Genomic DNA, 18,627 nt, shown 5'->3' on the forward strand with positions numbered 1-18,627 from the left:
ATAACAATCAGCTCTGAAACAAAGGCAGGGAGGAGGAGAGGTGTGTTAGACAATGTCTGTGTGCAGCCATGCAAGTATTCATGAGCTGGTGTGTGTGTGTGTGTGTGTGTGTGTGTGTCACCTGGAAGTAGCAGCAGTAGCTGTGCATTAGAGGTCTTCTGCATGTGTGTCTTCAGGCATTACTCTGATGTGTGTGTGTCTGCAGAGTCCAGCAGGCTTGAAAATCTAATAATGACACACAAAGTATTTTTATTATTGCAGTTCACACACACACACACACACACACACACACACACACACACACACACACACACTCATAAATAATTTCCTCCATGTTGTGCGAGCAGGTGTTTCTTTTGATATTTCCCCCCGAGTGACGCCCGTGCACGCTCGGCTGTGCTTACAGCTATATTACTATGCTAATGTGTGCGGCTGGCGGCTCGTTGTATGTCAGCTCGTTATGAGCTGCTGATTGAGGTGGGAGTGACCAGAGGTTAGAGTCGGCCTGTTAAATTAGCATCTGCTCTGCGTGCAGCACGTCCCCCTGAGCAAAACACCTCGTTTCATTTAACGTGCCCCCCCCTCGTGTGTTCGTCAGTCGGCATCATACCGGAAGTCAAGTCAGAAGAGTTGAAGACAGAAAGCTCCTGATTCGACCCAGAAACACAAATCTGTGCATGTTTTGACCATTAAAGGCGACAAAACAACTTGAAAACATGCAGACGGGCACGACCCTGATATAATATGACCGAACTGGAGATTAGCTGGAGATCACAGCTAGATTAAAGGCCAATGTCGGTCCAGTTTGTAATTCATAGAAGTGTGATGTAGAAACCTGAAGCTGCCTGTGTGCGACCACTGAGAAACAACTTCGTAACAGACATCTTGTGTATTTATATATTTAATGAGGTGAAAGGGGGTCGATGCCGTTTTAAGGGTTATATGCAGACAGGACTTTTTGCAGAAAAAAAAAACACATCAGAGACACCAGGCAGACAGTTTGTCTGGAGAGAATATTTAACGTATGACGAGGAATTTAAATGGTAACAGAAGCTGAATAATCCAGTCTGGACCTCAGGAGTCCTTTGTACAATCAATCCGTACTGAAAGATACGACTTGAGCGTCTCCGTGAATATCTCATCCGCTTTTCAGATTGTTGAATTACCGCCATCACGAGCACTAAGTGGACATAATTGATTTCCCACAGTGCTTTGGGTGAGTCTTTCAACCATTCAGAGGTGTGTTATCGACTTGGCTGATCTGACTATTACGTATGTCAGCGCATCATCAAAAGAAAAAGAAGATGCTTGCTGGGTGCTGAAGAGAGATTCACTGCCTGATGTTTGAGGTGAAGCTTCATGTTTGTAGTGACGTCATCAAGTTTCAACTTTTGTATTTTGTGTTTCTCCTGATTACAAAGACCTGGGAGAACGATTTTCAAAAGCCAGGAGCCTCGCTGATTATAGTTCTCTGGTATTTGAACGGATTTCAGTGAAATTCAATTTCTGCTTTTAATTATTTTCATCTCTGAGACATGAAAACTCTGTATGTGTGTGTGTGTATGTATATTTCTTGATTGGTTGATGATATACATCAGCATGATTACACAAAAAGACCAGGCGAAACAAAAAAAGGGAAAAAATAACTTTTAAATGTGACACTGATGCCTCTATATGACCTACATCAGACCAGCGGTGAGAACATTGGCTATTTTGTGCATAATTATTATAATTGTTCTTGACGCCTGTCACAGGTTGGACAAGTTATAAAATTAAAACACTATTTTCCTGAGGATGAACTGAGGACAGCAGCTGCTCTGTCGTCTGTTGGTGCGGCTGGAGGACAGTTTGCTTTGTTTAACCAACATTATATTACAGTTATTAATCCTACATAACCACGTACCGTATCCATACATTATCTGATCGATGGCCAGATCAAGATCTTTAGAAAGCTAGGTGGTCTTTTTACTGTCCTACTCTTCTTTTAGATGCATTTTAATATTTTGACTAATATCATACGTTATTCTAATAATATGATAAAGACCATGAATGCTCTGTGATGCCGATGCTTTCTGTCTACAAACAAATACAAGAAGACATCCTGGTTTTTAACGTCTGTGTCTCTCTTCAGTCTGTGGTCGTATCTCAGTTTTCTCCTTGACTCTCTTCGCTCTCCTCCACCCTCAGTAACACCATCTATCTCTGTCGTCCTCTCTCCCTCATTAGCAGAAAGGCTGGAGTAACTCCCTGAGGCCGATGGACAGACAAGGAAACGTAAAGGTAGGACACACTTGGATGTTTCCATCAATCAGCCCCGTATGATCCTCCTCCGTGACTGACTCCTCTTCCTCTCCACTGACTCTGGTGTCCTACATCCCTCCGTCCGCCTCCTATCAGTCATCTTTAATAAGCTTCCACTCCCATAAAGCTGATGATAGATAGAGGACTTCCTCCCAGACTGTCACCTACGCAGCTTTTAATCACTGATTTATCTGAGCACCGGTTTGATGAGTGTGTCCAATCTTTCAGAGCAACATGCTGCTTCTTCTTCTTCACATCCGCTTGTGAAGCTTTATATTCTCGGCTGCTTGACTCTCTGATTTTGCCTCCTGGTCAAAGTAAATCTCAGCTCATGTTCACTGCTGCTCGACAAGCAGATATCTAGAGATTTCTATCATATCACATTCAGTCTCCCTCTCTGTCTGTTTGCGTCTCCTTACGTCTTTGTTTCATCTCGCTGCGTCTGCCGTGTGATGTGCAGTGGTTGAAATCAGTCTTGTGATGTTGGGAAATAAAAAATAATCCATAATTCACCTCAAATGCATCAAACTAAAGTAACGAGGCTGTTTTGAAGCTGTGAGGAGGAGAAAGTTCAGGTGTTTGTGTTCAGATGTAGAGAGGGAAAGTCTCAGAGATACTCAGGTACAGTACAGATACCTGAAACATGTACTCAAGTACAGTAACTAAGTATTTGTACTGCATTACTTGCATAACTTGTGTAACTTCAAGCACATAACATAAAATACATTTAACAAACTGGTATCAGAATCAGCATCAGAAAGGAAAAAGGTTATCGGCGCATCTCCACTGACAGTTAACTGATATCACAGCGAGAGGTCCTGTTGCTATGGTTACCAGGTATTTAAAATGGGAGGTTCTGCAGGTAAACGCTCAGTTTACTTTATTTCTCTGGGCCACTAATGAAAGTTGGAAGGTGGAAGCTAAAAGATCACACGGCCGATCTGCTGCCTGAATCGATCGCACGCGAACAGGTCAGTTTATCGTCTTTCTGAGAATAAAAGAGCAAAAACCCGATCAGTGAGTGCAGGTAAACACATCCGCCGTGCCTCAGTCCTCTAACGAGAGCTGAATGAGCCACGGCGGTTGCTGCTTTTCAGAGATGACTTCCAAGTACTAAAGCGAGCCTCCAGTGTTGGGAAATGTGGGTAATGAGAAGCAGGTGCAGACCCTCATGTTTGGAAAGCCGTGGAGAACCGCGAAATATGGGAGGATAATGATTGTTCACATGATCCGAACTGGAATTTACCCATTTGCCAGATTTCTGCAAAATGTCGTGGTTTTGCAGAAAAAAACAAAAAAACTGTGGGCTGTTGGAACCAAACACGCAGCATTTCAAAAACAGGTCGATTAAAGTTGATTTATTACCTCAAACTCTGGAGACCGCAGACTCTCTGAATTATGCAGCTACCTTGACTCATTATTAGTCAGCCTGTGACCTTGAATCCTGTTTTGTTCTCGGGTTTACCTTCAGGTTCTTAATCATATTCCTCAGGTGATTTCTGAACTCTTGAATCATTCATTTCATTCTTCAGATGTTTGTAGTCTTCATCTTTTTAGGAAACAGCAGAGGTTGTACGGGCCGTCTAATGTGATCTTCAAGGGCTAAAACATAATCACGCTGAACACGTTGATTCAGAGCAAACATCTCCGGCTGCTGGTCAGATCTGCACTGTAGATATTCACAGTCCCATCTGATTTCAGTGACCTTCAGAGAACAGTAGAAGAAGCTATTTGAACTTTAAATGAACTGAACTCATTCATGCTCCCCAGATGATGATCCCTTTCTGTTTTTTGGCTTTCCACGCTCGTTCCTCTAGCGCCACCTGCAGGCTATGATATCAATTTCATCTTGTATTCAAATATAGTCAAATAAAGACGTCTCATAGCCGTAAAATCTGCTGGATGATCGACTGACCGCTGACTTTTTTCTTCTGGAACGATACTCAGGTGTCCATTTTACATTCAGGATAGCTTCGTATTATTTCCCCGTGTCCGTTGCTGCTGTGGACGTGTTAATACAGAGACCTGTTGAAGGTCACAGTGGGATTTGTTCCTAACTGTCTGTTTCTTCTCTAACACGATCATGCCGTCCACCTGATGCATGCAGAGGCGAGCAGAGATCACCAGAGGATCTGTGCACTGTGTTTCTGTCAGATATAACTTGTGTTGCCAGTGAACACCACAGGAGTTCAGGAAAAGCTACGAAGCTCGACCTTTTTTAATAAACTGCACACACACACACACACACACACACACACACACACACACACACACACACACACCAGCCCGGCGTGTGTTTAGTGTTGCTCTCATTAAAGGGTCCTGTGGAGTTTTGTTCAGCGTTTCACACCGAAGCACATCGTCTGTAACGTCGAGCTCTGACGGAGAGTGAGAACATACAGGAGAAAGATGAGACAGAGCTGATGATCCAGCCTCACGCTGCTTTCTCTCCTGTTAAAAAGACAATGACTACACATACATGCACACAATATTTACATGCAGCAGTGCTGGTGATCCTGCCCCCATCAACCAACTTCAACCAAGAGGTCGACGTTGCGATATTTACACATATCCAAAAACCTGCTGATGTCCAAGTCTTTCATAATGTTTAAAAGTCAGTGTGTTTCTCCTTCTGACCAGACGTGTGGGCTGCTCGGCTGTGCAGGCGTCTCTACCTCAGCTTGTTTACGTCACAGAACATATTCTGAAAGCTCCTGAAACAAGAAGACGACCAGCGTGTCACACGTGTGTTGATCAGAAAAGGCTTCGCTCAGAAGAAGAAGAAGGAATATCCAAACAGAAGATGCTGTTTACATGACCCGTATTTGAATATTGTCATGTTAGGAATGATAGTGAAAAATTACTGTAATGTAAATAAGAGGTCCTCTAATGTAATTAAAATGTGTATTAGGTCTCTACAATCCACAGCAAAAAAATCCAAATGATGGATATATAATATTAGATATTATCGAATATTGCGATATTTGCTGTCATATGTGATATTTTTCACAATATCGAATATCGAACATCTTTGGTCTTTTATTTTGAAAAGAAAATGCACGCAGAGCTGTCATGGCGGCAGGTTAATCGGCCTGATTGGCAGTGTTTCAGAGAATAGCGAGCTGAGGGATTTTAACGAGGCGACACGTCGTCTTTGTTGGAAACTAAACATAGCAACACCACGAATATGCAGTCTCACCTCAGTGAGGTTCACTGGGCCGAACACGCTTCAGTACAAAAGTATTTAAGGAAACAAAACTCAAACAAAAGTCATTTTGTTTCTTGTGCAGCCTAAAAAACAATCCTTTATAACGCTCCATATGAACAGTATCTATCCTTCATTTACTGTATATTAATTATTCTCTTTTAATTAAATACTGTACGTCTCATCCTCTGTCCAGGTCAGAGGACGGAGGCCCTCTCAGCTCCCACTAGACCGACCACAAAACTCCCAGGAGTCTTTGCAGCAATCCGGGTCGATCCGCAAGAGTCACAGGAGGAAAGGTAATCCAACAAACATCAGACACGAGCACGCGTTTATCATTCAATCAGAGTTTTTACCTCTTTTCATTTCACACAGGTGTTCCTCCTTTGAAGCTTTGAGCTGCTGTCACACACAAATCCTCTTTTCTCGTCTTTCTTATCTCATCTTTTAATATCATCTCGCTTCATTACGTCTAACCCGAACCTCGCTTTATCCTCTTTCCCACGTTCTTGCCTCATTACGCCTCATCTAACATTTTCATCTGATCTCTCGTCGTCCCGTCTAGTTTCAGCAGCTGTTGCGCCCTCTTCCTCGTCACATTTCTCACCTCTTTTATCTTTTTCCTCCTCGTCATATCTCCTGACACTTCCTCTCATCTCTTTCCTCTCATAAATATCAAATATTTCTGTGTTATCACTTGACTTTTACCATCTTTTCTGATGTAACTGCAGCGTTTTATCAGTTCTGCTTATCGGATTCAATTTCAGTCAGATGTCATCTGTTTCCTCTTCGACTTCATATGTTTTTTATCCTTCGTTTACTCAAAAAACTGTTGCCAAGATAAAAAAAAGACTTCAGTTTGACTGTTTTCATTTACTTTGAGGTTCTTGAGCTTCATGTTGGTTTTTTCTCATTAAAGGCGACGAGCATGTTGGTCTTAGATACGTGTTTTATGTTCAACACAACACACTGTTTGTAACAGCTATAAACACCTTTGCATTAGATTTTGACCACACTACATGTTGTTTGTGTGGCAGAAATTCTTATTCAGAAGTGAACAAATATTAGATGATTCACACAAGCAAGAAGCAAACAGAGTCAATGTCAGCTGAAAGGTCTCATCCACCGAGCAGACCCTGGCAGAGACTGACCGAGAGTCACAGATGAAGTCACAGCTTGTAGCTCACTCAGAGATCCACTGAGAATCAATATCCAGCCGGCCAGACGGCCTCGGATGATCCCACAACACCTGACATGCATCTGGGGAGTAAGTCAAACAGGCCAGGTCATAATTCACAGTGCTAAACGGTGTAATAAACCATAAGGTTATAGGTCAATACATGAAATAACAGTGCAAGGTAACAATGTATGTGGTTAAATGCAAATGATACATTTTGTCACTACAGTTTGAACTAGTTTATATCAAACACCTGACGTCTGCAGGAGAAACAGTCAGTTCATTAAGTTTGGTTTCAGCTGAAGACAGAACAAATATCATGTGTTTCACTCAACATAATGTGTAATCTGATCGTGTCTTTGGTTTTGCAAGAGCAAAGAATAAGTGTCACTGAATTAGTCATAACATCCCACAGCTGTGTTCGTGTTTTTATGCAGCTGATTAGACGGTTTATTTCATGCAAACTCAGATGATTTTGATTTAAATTTGCTCAGAGGACACAGTTAACAGCAGAGTGTCTTAAATACAATCCTTTATATTAGGTTCAACTTGCTACTCGGACCCTAAATCTAGCAATGAAGTGCAGTTAGATGTCAAACATGCGAAGCTTGGTGCCCCAGATCACGTGTTTGAATAAACTCAACCGCTGCATAAATGTTGGCGATGTATGTTCCTCCGAAAACCACCGATACAACAACGCTGTGCTTATGTTGTGGTCTTGGTTTAGGCACAAAAACCACTTGGTTACTGTTCAGAAAACATCATGTTTAGGCTTTAAAAACCTGTTTAGTTGCTGCAAACATGTCTGAAGATATCCCAAGCTCTGATTACTGATTTTTGTCGCCCCAATTGTGGTGTCACGCTTACAAATATTGGAACGAGGTCACTGTCCTGCAGCATTGTCGCCTGTAACTCCACCATCATCCCCTCAGCCTCCAGATATGAAAGTCAGGTCATAAATGTGTAACGTGAGCGTCAGTATGGCACGTAGCCAAGGACACGAACAAATGTTAAGTGCCAACACTTTATCCTGACGACTGGGCTGGTTTGGAAACTCAAACACCAGCAGATGACTGAACAATCATCACAGACAGACTGGAATTTGAAAATGTAATTTGTTTTTGTATCTTAACAGTCACAGTGTGTTTGGTTAACCTGACCCTCCTCCACCTCTCAGGTACGTTGGTGTGCAGCGGTAACGGGACCGGCAGCAGCTCCATCTACTCTGTTGCCATGGTGGCGATCCCCGACTGCGTCGACAACGCCACGCAGACGGACATCAGCTTCCAGAACATCGTGACGCTGGGGAAGAGCAGAGGTCATCACCACCACGGCCGGGGGGGAGGCGGTGGCGGCAGTGGCGGTGGTGGTGGTGGCGGCGGTGGTGGATCCCCTCCACCACCTCCACCCTCTCCCCCCCTCCCGCACCTCGTGGGACCGTATGGGATCAATGAGTTGTGAGTCCTGACCTGTTGTCTTCTTAGGTGTCAGGAAAAATGAGATCAGGCATGAAAAATCAATAATGGTAGATATGACGGGGATTGATTCTTCCTCCCTCCTCCCTCCAGCTGTGTGTTCGAGTACAACGACCCCGATGACTACTTCGACGTCTCCAACCATGAGGTGGACAGGCAGGATGACCTGGAGTACGAGGTGAGAGCTCTGCTGCTGTCAGACAACGTTGTCAACGGTTTCCAAGTGTTTAACCTCTGTTACTGAGCCTTAATGCCGGAGAGGAACTCCTGTCATCCCCAGCTGCACATCTGCAACTACATGAAAAGTACATGTTCAAGGACACGTGCAAACCTTTCAGCCAGATGAATACATCTGGAATAAACTGAGCAGGCAGCGCGTCTTCACTGCTGCTGCTAGAGAACAGACTCGCTCAGAGAGGAAAGACGCCTCTTTTCTTGCAAACACAGTTGATTGATGAGCCATTTTCAGGAGCTCTCACTCATATAGTGTTGGGGAAGATGTCATTCAGGATATCTGAAGGTCTTACAAAATACGACAAAAGGGCTTCTGAGGCACAGACTGCTGAAAAGGGATGGGGAGGGAGGGAAGGTTAGGAGGTAAGAAAAAGCTAAATGTGTGATCGCAGCAGAGAAACGAGAAAAGAAATGAAGAGAAATAGGAGAAGATAAATAACTGAGTGTGAAAATGAATGAAGGTGGATGGAAAGCAGAGGTGAGGAGGACAGAAGAGGGAATATAGATGTTTCTGCTTGTGCTGCAGATTCACTCGCCGCCTCCTGACATGTCACTGAAACAAACCGACTTGTGCACGCCGTCGTGTTCGCTGGAGAAGTGACGGTCAGGCTGGTGTTAACCTTTGAAGAGAGGCTCTTAGTTCAGTCTACAGTCGCCTAATGGACGGCTGTGTTTAGCTTGAATGGCACTTTTCTCTGCTTCTGCTCGGCTGATTCGCTGCTGTTTCCTGAGACTAAGTCATTAAAGGAGTCAACAAAGTGGAAACCTTCTCGCTCTTTCTGCCTCTTCTCCCAAAGAGACTTTTTCTGATCGTTACCATCATTATATCCTCTTAAATCACTCCTTAATGTCCTGCTTTCCTTTGTTCCTTGGACGACATCCTCCATTTCCTCCCTGCATCACCTCAGTTTTGATTGCTCTGTCGATGCCTTCCAGATAATCCAGATAGGTCGTTGCTGCAATGAGGGTTAACACTTGACTTTCATAGTCTCAGATGGTCTTTGATGGTTGCCGCTGACCTTTCTTAGTCCCAGCTGATCTCGTTAGTGATTGAACTCTGGTTCAATCTTTCCTCTTTGGTGTGATTAGCTGTGGCAGCTGTGAACACTCAGGTGCGCACAAAAACAATGCAGACCCAGCTGTGAAGTGGTTTGGCTGTGGTGGACTGTGATCTGGCTTCTCACAGAAACACGCACCGGTCCAGAACAAAGAACCTTGTTCATTTATTTACTTTCTTGTTCACGACCCAGAAACATCCGATAAGCAGAGTGAACGTCCTCACGTGGTTTGCAGTGATGCATTTTGGGTTTTCTTGGACGTTTCAGATTAGATTTAAAATCCACTGAGGTGAGAGATTCAGCCGTCCTCCTCATATCCCGGCCAGATAATATGAAATCTGAGGAAATCCTGCGGCACGACTCTTCAAATTGATCCTCATCTTTCTTTCTTTCTTCTCAAGATTCAGATAAAACTGAGGACAAGCTGAAACCTACAAAGATCGAACAAACCACCACCCAGCCCTGCGAGTAGTCATTAAGCTTCTAGCGTCGCTTATTTCATGAGGCGAACTTCACTGTTCCACTTTCTGGTCTGAGGAGCAGCTAAAGACCAGCGCTGTCCTTCATAAACCAGCTCAGACCATCGATCACTCTTCCTTCCTCTGTTCCTCCAGGAGGTGGAGCTGTACAAGTCCAGTCAGCAGGAGAAGTTGGGTCTGACGGTCTGCTACAGGACGGACGACGAGGAGGATCTTGGGATTTATGTCGGAGAGGTGATGACAGAAAACATCTTCTCTTCACTCTGCTCAGTTTATTCACTCATTCATCCAACCCCCAACATGTATCTATTCACTCCATGTGCATAAAACACAAGCTCATAAATGTGTGTTTCTTATTCAATTACTCTCTCGTCTTTCTCTTCATTTAACCCTTCATACGTATAGTTTCTTCTCTGTTTACTTATTTATTACATCCATCCACTAATCACTCCATTCATTATCTTATCTTTGAATCATTCATCCAACCTCTCTTTCCTCACTGAGCCGGCTCTCACTGATGTACTCACTCATGTAGTCACACAGTCGTGATTCATTTATCAGTTTCTTAATTCACAAGCTCATTTATTGATCCGTCTTTTCCTTCAGTGCTTTGTTTACCTCTCTCTTCCTCCCTCCATCACTTCAGGTTAATCCAAACAGCATAGCAGCCAAGAACGGACGTATCAGAGAGGGAGACCGGATACTTCAGGTACACAAACACCAAAGCTCCCTCTGACCCGGTTCTTCTCTCTTTATTCAGCCCAGGCGCCAGAACAAAATGGGTTTTTTGACATTTGTAAACCACTATTAAACTGACAATATGTGTTATATCACGTTCACATTACACTTATATGAGCTGACTGACATGTCGTGAAGTGAAGGGGAAACCGTGTTTCAATATTTGTAAGCGTCAAACCACTGGATATTCTTAACAAGACGCTGGGAAGTTTTCCAGGTATGTTGAGCTAAAAAATGATCCTTTTCCAAACTCTAACAGGTGTTTTTTGTGCCTAAACCTAACCAGATGTTAACCACGGCACTGTCACAAACATTACCGACATTCATTCTGGTGATCGTGTTTCTTTACTGTTGACGACTGTTTACTCTCCCTGAGATCTTAGACATGTGACGACTCTCTTCTGAATGGAAAAAACTATTTTATTAACGGAGCAACTTTAAAAAAGGTAAAAAGTTAACTAACATCACCAACAGAGTGTGAAGAAGCAACAGTGCTGACATTATGTCGAAGCGACTGTTATGGGACGCTGGATGTAAGAAATTTGACAAACTGAAATATTTAAAAATGTTTAAATGTTAAATTATAAATCTGAACCTAAGGTCAAATTTAAATGTTGCATGTAAAATCTAAATAACATACTGTATATAAATATTAAATTTAAATCTAAATGTAAAATGATAAAAACTTTTTTTTTTTACATATAAACACATTTCTAACAATTAATGTCTCAAATGTGAAGAAAACAAGCTAAATATTGAAAATCAGTTTGAAAACTGCAGTCAGATTTTAATCATTTGTCCCAAAGAGATATACTGAAATTAGCATGCTAACCAGTTAGCCTCGGCTGTCCTGTCTCCTAATACCACTTTGTACCTCAAGAGAAGTTAGTCTGACAGCCCTGTAGTTTCAGCTGGGTGACGTCGGACAGCTTTCAGTGAAATAAATGAACAAAATAAACCCAAAAATGTCAGAAAAGGGATCTTTTAACACTTACACCATCTGAATTCAAGTTTCGTTCTTTTACTGAACTCAGACGAGCAACTGAGCCATGAGCTAATAAGCTAACGGTAGCTAGCTAAAGCCGAGGATCACTGATCACACTCAGAGGTCGAACCTTTTTCATTTCAAAGACCTCGTGAGTGTTGACCTTCAGGGTGAGCTGAGCACGACTCCTGCAGGTTGAAAACACAAACGTGTCCTCTGCCACGTTAACTGGCTCCATCAGTGTTAATAATAGCTCCAAATCAAACTATGTAAATGTATACCTGCAACCCCGGGGACGGTCTCGTCCAATCAGAGGGAGCAGTGAGCAGCCCAGTTACTGCTGTCCTAAAAATAGACCGAGGGAGAGAGAGAGACGGAGGGGGAGACAACGTTGTCACCCTGAGTTAGCGCCACACAGTTCAGCTGATTGTCAGACGATAGAAACCGCCATCGGATTGTTGTCAGACAGAACAGAACCGATCACTCGTGTGGCCGTCGCTTCAGAACGAATCAAAACGAGTTTTCACAGAATAAAAACTACTAATTATTAATTAACTACTAATTATCTCCCACTGGCTGCTCTTCTTACATGATTAAACAAATCTGATGTTCAAGTGTTAATTCTAATACAGACTCAATGCCTCGAATCAAAAACAAACTTTAAGTGATTTATATTTCCTCCATGATACGTTAGAATGAAACAATATTTATCGCCAGCGATTATTATTTCTTCATAAATTCTGTTCAGTTCTAGATTTGTTCTCATTTGGTGAATATTGAAACTAATAATGATGTTGCACAACTTTAAGTGATTTACTGCAAATAACCAACACTACTGTTAATGATAAATAATATAAGTTACACATATGTACGTCTCACTGTTCTGTACAAACACAAAATGTAGGGTTAAAAATAAAACGTTGGATCTCAGCAGTGATTCTCTTCTGGGTGTAGCCGCTGCAGGTCAAACCTCAGCGGACCATCAATAGTCCAGCACATACCAGGATATGATTCACACTGTTTAATTAACAATATCATTACACAACAAGAAGGAGTGAACTACGTGTTGTGCACGTAGCTTCATCACTGCCAAAAGTTTTTTAAATAATCAGGTGTCACGTTCCCCAAAACTAATACACTTTAAAAAGTCTGAAACGCGAGGTCCACCAAACACAACTACAAACATGTGTTATCATTTTATGTGAGGTAACAAGATCCACATTTGCAAACTGGGAAACAACAAGAGACAAATAATTCTGACTTTTTAAAGTGTATTAGTTTTGGGAACGTGACCTCAGCACCTGATTATTTAAATAATATTTTTGGCAGTTGAGCTCAGAGTGAATCTGATGAAGCTACGTGCAACGCGTATTTATTATTTATCATTTATCACAAATAGTAGTGTTGGTTATTTGCAGTAAAGCACTTAAAGCTGTACAACATCGTTATTAGTTTAGATTAATTTACTTATTGAATTTAATTCAAATAATTCAATATTTGCCAGATGAAGCATCTGGAACTGAACAGAATTTATTAACAAACAATAATCGCTGGCGATAAATATTGTTTCATTCTAACGTATCATGGAGGAAATATAAATCACTTAAAGTTTGTTTCTGATTCGAGGCATTGAGTCTGTATTAGAATTAACACTTAAACATCAGATTGTTTAATCATGTAAGAAGAGCAGTCAGTGGGAGATAATTAGTCGTTTAACCTTTTTGCTCTGTGAAGACTCGTTTTGGATTCGGCTCTGAAGCGACGCCCACACGAGTGCGAATACATTTATCTCCCTGACATTTCTTCGCTAGTTGTCCTCTGACCCCACCGCCGACGGCCTCGAGAAAACGGCGTCGGAGATGAAGTGCATCGGCAGCACCTGGCATCGCCATGGTTACCAGACAGTGGATCAGCGATGTCAGCGCCGGTTGTCTCCATAGAGATAAAAGGCCTGTTTAGACTGATGTGGTGTCTCCTTGAAAGTTTTGGGAACATACCTGTGATTATAATATTTACACACCTGTGACATGTTTTATTATCATGTTTTTGAAGTCGTGTAGATGTTTTCTACTTTTGTATTTTAAAAGGAAACACACATCTTTCATCCAAGTGAAACCTCACATGAAGACAATTTAATGTGCTTCTGTTTTTTCCTCACTCTTCTGCAAAAGATCGCGCTTTAAAATAACTGGGTTATGTCATTAAGGTACGTCAACTTATGTAACATAACTTCACAAGTCTTCACTCTTGGTCACCAACACGATGCAAACCCCTCGTCTCCGGAGGGAAAGTCCAGACTCTGTATTTTTTCTCGCTCTTTATTCTACGGCTCTAGACGGGAGCTTCAACAGGTGACACAAGAAGGGTAACAGCTGCAGCGTTTAACATGTCGGGAGTGAGAATGGGTTGATTATTATTATTTTTGGATTATTTGGTTGTCAAGTTAATAACAAGACAAGAAAAATACTTCCAAGAATCAAAGATGATGTCTTCAAATGTTTTGTTTTGTCTGACCAACAGTCTAAAACCCAGAGATTTTAACCCTCTTACCCAACAAGACAAATGATCAGTAAGGTTTCCAGTTCTGACCTCTTCACCTCCCCTCATCTCTCCTAGATCAACGGCGTGGACATTCAGAACAGAGAGGAAGCGGTGGCCATTCTGACCAGAGAGGACAGCACCAACTTCTCCCTGCTGCTGGCCCGGCCCGATATAGAGGTGACATCACAGTTAAACCACCGCCCCACATCAACGCTCCTGATAAACAGACTGCATGCAACCATATAAACCAAAGTTACTGCGTCAGCTCTCACTTCTGTTTCGTTTTGCTCGACCAAATACTCCAAAACCAAAAATTCAATTTATGACGATATACGCTCGCGTGTTCAGGTCCACAAATAGTCACCACATCCAAACCTGGAGGTGTAACTGTCTCTCTCCCCGGCAGCCCACTTCACTAACCTACTTTCTCTTCGTATCGCTGCGGCTGCTGCTGCTGCTGCTGCTGCTGCTGCTGCTGCGACCGCTGCAGGTGCTGCTGCTGCTGCTGCTGCTGCTGCGGCTGCGGCTGCTGCTGCTGCTGCTGCTGCGACCGCTGCAGGTGCTGCTGCGGCTGCTGCTGCGGCTGCGGCTGCTGCTGCTGCAGGTGGCTGCGGCTGCGGCTGCGGCTGCTGCTGCTGCGGCGGCTGCTGCTGCTGCTGCTGCTGCGGCTGCAGGTGGCTGACAGGAGAGCAACGATCCATAGTTTAGTTCACAGTGTGGTCGTGTTATGTCTTCACCTCCTTCTGCCCGTTGTCGGTTGTTGATCTGTCTGTGACTAACAGATTGAACATATAGGAAACTAACAGCTGCTTGGCAGGAAACCAGTTTCCCTCCTAGTACTATCGATGAGTGTGAAGACTCTGTGACCCTCCCTCGAGCACTACTGGACCAAACTTAACTTCTTCATATGATCTGATCTCCTGACCCTCACAGTTTTCAAACACAACTTTTGCTGAACACATTCACTCTCTGAGTTTTGACTTTGGTGACCTCGTGATATTTCTCTAAATGCCACCGTCAGGCTGAACCATGACTCGATTTATTCTGAGATCTGATCTTCTGCCCTCTGCCCACTACAATGTTGATTGTGAAGCAAAACCTACCAGGAAGAATATTGAAGAAGAATATTCAATATGCAGTCTATATGAGAAAAGAGCATTCATTTGTATTTGAGGCACAAAAAAGGAAAAACAGTCTGAGGCGCAATATACAGCATTTTGAGAATAGCTGAGAGAAGTAGTCCGAGTGGTTAATAAGCAAACACTGACCCTGATTCAGGCCTGAGCTCTCACTTACAATCAGGTGTAGAGAGAGATACAAATAGAAAAGTCACTGTAATGAATACATTTCTGTTGTTATAGTCTAGGGGAGATGAAACGTCACTGGAAGTCATGATGTTTCTAAAATTATAGTCATGGTTAGAGGTAACAGTCTTCAGGTAAAACTGTCAAACAAAATAAAAAAAAACAATTATCTGGTACATGAACCAGCATGTTGCTTTACTTGAAGTCATTTTTTTTAAATTAAAGATACTACTAGGAGCTTTATTTAGCTGACTCTGGCAGTCCCTGTGGAGCCGTGAAAGGAAGTAAACTGTGTTTTAATGTCGCACCACCAGACTGCAGAGCAGCTTCTGTCCTCAGGCTGAGACTCGGTCCCATCGTTAGCTCTGTGCCATAAAAATAACCTTAATTTTATGACTTATTTGACTTGGATAAATCCTCATCTGACCCAGTGACAGGCGTTAAGAATAACTATAATAACCAACGCATCCTTATACCTGAACAAGTGAATAGGTTGGAGGTGAACAGCAGTGACAGTGACTCCCCAAACAACATGACCGTGGCACCGCTCTCTTCTTGAAAAGGAGCCACGCTACTCGCACAACTCAATAAATAATTTCCCTGAAGCATTGACTTGGAGTTTTTAAATTACATATATGATTTCAATGACATACGTTCTATGTAAAGTAGATCATTTAATGCAAAATATTTCCACCCTGTCAACTGATGTGGGTAAATTAAATAACTTCTCTGCTTAAATTAAGTGAATGCAGTTTTTCAAGTATTATACATAAGTAAATGCATTACTTTTATGTGTAATACTTGAAACATTCATTCATACATCATCACTATTCCATATGAGCAACATATTCAATTTTGTGACTTTAAAGGGGGGTGGTACAGAAAATTGCTGATTAAAATAAAATAAAAGAGGCTGAAACCACAACGCCAACGTGGTCCTGTTATACACAGATAACCACACGTACTGTACTCAACCAAGTAAATAAAGACATCTCTGAAATAATGGCCTGTCTCAGTTAAAAGCCTGATTCTCCAAAGTCACAGCCTGCGATCCGAGACTTAAAATTATGAATGATACATTTTATTAAAACTCCCACAGAGTGAAGATAAAATGACGTAGCATCATAAACCTCAAACTGATGCACTCTGCACGGCGTTTTCAAGCACCGACTTCTGCAAACATGAATTTATGATCTGCACAGCAGGATGGAAATTCAGGAGGCTGTGTGTCTGCACTACACACACACACACACACACACACACACACACACACACACACAGCCATGATAAATGTTACTAGCATGACAGCAGGTCCCAGAGTGTGTCCACATCTGCTGACAGAGGAGGAACTGCAGGACGGCGTATTCATACACGTCAGTTAAAAACACACACGCATACATACATACATATTCAGTGTTGAATCTGCACGGTGTGTGTGTGTGTGTGTGTGTGTGTGTGTGTGTGTATACAGTCACATTTCAACTAAATAAAATGAGCCGTCAGTCAGTCGGCCCGTCAGTATTTAGACAGCTGTGACACGTCAGCCCGGCAGATCTCCGTCTTGTGAGCGAGCAGGAGATGATGGATGTTTCATCCACGAAGCAAAAAACTAATTAGAACGAGATGTGAGAGCAGCAACGAAAGAGAGAAAACACCCAGAATAATGTTCGATAAATGTGTTTTTAAATTGAATCGTGTTTATTATTACCATTCCTGGAAAAGGGGTAAACTGTTGCTTACGTCCACACGTCTGTCTGTGTAACACCAGATAAACTCTGCACAACTACCATCCAGACTGTCATGAAATATCTTTCATTTTGAACGACGATCCCTCCAGCACCAGTCTCTATACATGCAGGTGTCTGAAGTGTAATCAGCACTGCAGCTGCTGGGCTTTAAGTCTGAGGACACTAACGTCCTGACAGTGAACGTACAATGTTTGACTGTGGAAATAGAAGCTTTAGACAAAGACAAGACAAAATCTTTACTCAACATCTGTTTAATCTGCTGGATGCAGTTTGGAGCTCTGGGAAAAGCTTACGATGTTTTTGTGTGATCAATAAGATTATTAGTAGATTTCTGGATAATAAAAGATATTGAAACATGATGAAACCATTCAGGGTGTTTAATACAAAATATATTAACTGGTGTTATATATATTTATATTATTTTGTATTATTTTGGTGAGTTTAAACAGATGGTGAGATATTTTATAGAAGCAGAAAAACGTAATGTATTTTACAACATCCTGCTGGGAAGTCTACTGATAAGAGGGGGGGGGGGAGGAGGGGTAAATGTATCAGAGATGGATGAAATGATGCGAGGATGAGGGGATGATGGATGAAGAGAGGAAATGGAGGAGAGGATATTTACCCCAAGTGACCTAGTTCCTTCCTTCAAGGTCACAAACACACACAGAAACCTTAATCACACAAGTAGAGATACACAACTAGATGTGCACACACACACACGCATGCACACGTGCGCGCGCTTGTAAAGACCAAAAGCTGCTCATACATAACAATCCTGTTAAAACTGAGCAGAACTGAGAAGATGATACAACACTGATGATTGATGATTGTTATATTGACAGTAATATGGAGATTTAATTAACCCTCTACACTCGGTGGGTGCAGGAGGCTGCAGTCGGCCCGCAGCTTGTGTCTTTCTGTGTCTTCTGCTGTGTTTATTTCTGTATTTCAACAAATAATCAGTGAGCTCAGCTCAAATACATGAGGTACGGGAACCCTGATGTTCTCATCTTAACGGTTGGTACATGATTTCAAAAGCTTTGGTTTCTCAACCTGAGGGTCGGGACCCCCAAAGTGGTTGTGAGTTAATGTCCACAGGTCGCCAAATGGTTGTGGAGAAACAAATAATAACATATTTTAGACCAGGTAATAGTTTTTGCATGACATTGCTCGTACCAGTGATTATAAAAAAACTGCTCAAACCACTGATCTAGAAGCACTTTGTTATTTTAATTAAAAAAATCTCTGAACATTTGTTTTGTCGTTTAGGTTATTTGTGATAATGTTCTTCTATGTAAATGCATATTCGCCCAGTTAGACCAGCTTCCACTGGTATGAAGGAAGACGACACAATTCGGTCGAGACAATCGTTGTCCCAA

At 42.3% G+C, this 18,627-nt stretch overlaps 1 protein-coding gene and 1 long non-coding RNA gene across 6 annotated transcripts in view; one reads left to right on the top strand and one right to left on the bottom strand.

Moving 5' to 3' along the window:
• Positions 1-18,627, top strand: part of LOC311265585 (PDZ domain-containing protein 4-like) — a 51,681-nt gene that overhangs the window by 23,758 nt on the left and 9,296 nt on the right. Inside the window, exons 3-9 of one of the 3 annotated variants that reach the window (XM_084367396.1) lie at positions 2,230-2,280; positions 5,703-5,805; positions 7,861-8,140; positions 8,252-8,336; positions 10,065-10,163; positions 10,576-10,638; positions 14,269-14,370. In XM_084367396.1, coding sequence (XP_084223522.1) covers positions 2,230-2,280; positions 5,703-5,805; positions 7,861-8,140; positions 8,252-8,336; positions 10,065-10,163; positions 10,576-10,638; positions 14,269-14,370 — 783 coding nt within the window. Of the gene's footprint in view, positions 1-2,226; positions 2,281-3,175; positions 3,273-5,702; positions 5,806-7,860; positions 8,141-8,251; positions 8,337-10,064; positions 10,164-10,575; positions 10,639-14,268; positions 14,371-18,627 lie in introns of those variants that run through there. The other 2 variants (XM_084367395.1, XM_084367397.1) reach the window with 2 other exon arrangements.
• Positions 1-18,627, bottom strand: part of LOC311265586 — a 31,977-nt gene that overhangs the window by 7,253 nt on the left and 6,097 nt on the right. For all 3 annotated transcript variants that reach the window (XR_014623599.1, XR_014623600.1, XR_014623601.1), the window contains exon 2: positions 122-225. This is a non-coding gene — a long non-coding RNA (uncharacterized lncRNA). The remainder of the gene's footprint in view (positions 1-121; positions 226-18,627) is intronic.

This window comes from Pagrus pagrus, assembly GCF_965226575.1.
Source record: "Pagrus pagrus genome assembly, chromosome: 11".
Taxonomy (NCBI): domain Eukaryota; kingdom Metazoa; phylum Chordata; class Actinopteri; order Spariformes; family Sparidae; genus Pagrus; species Pagrus pagrus.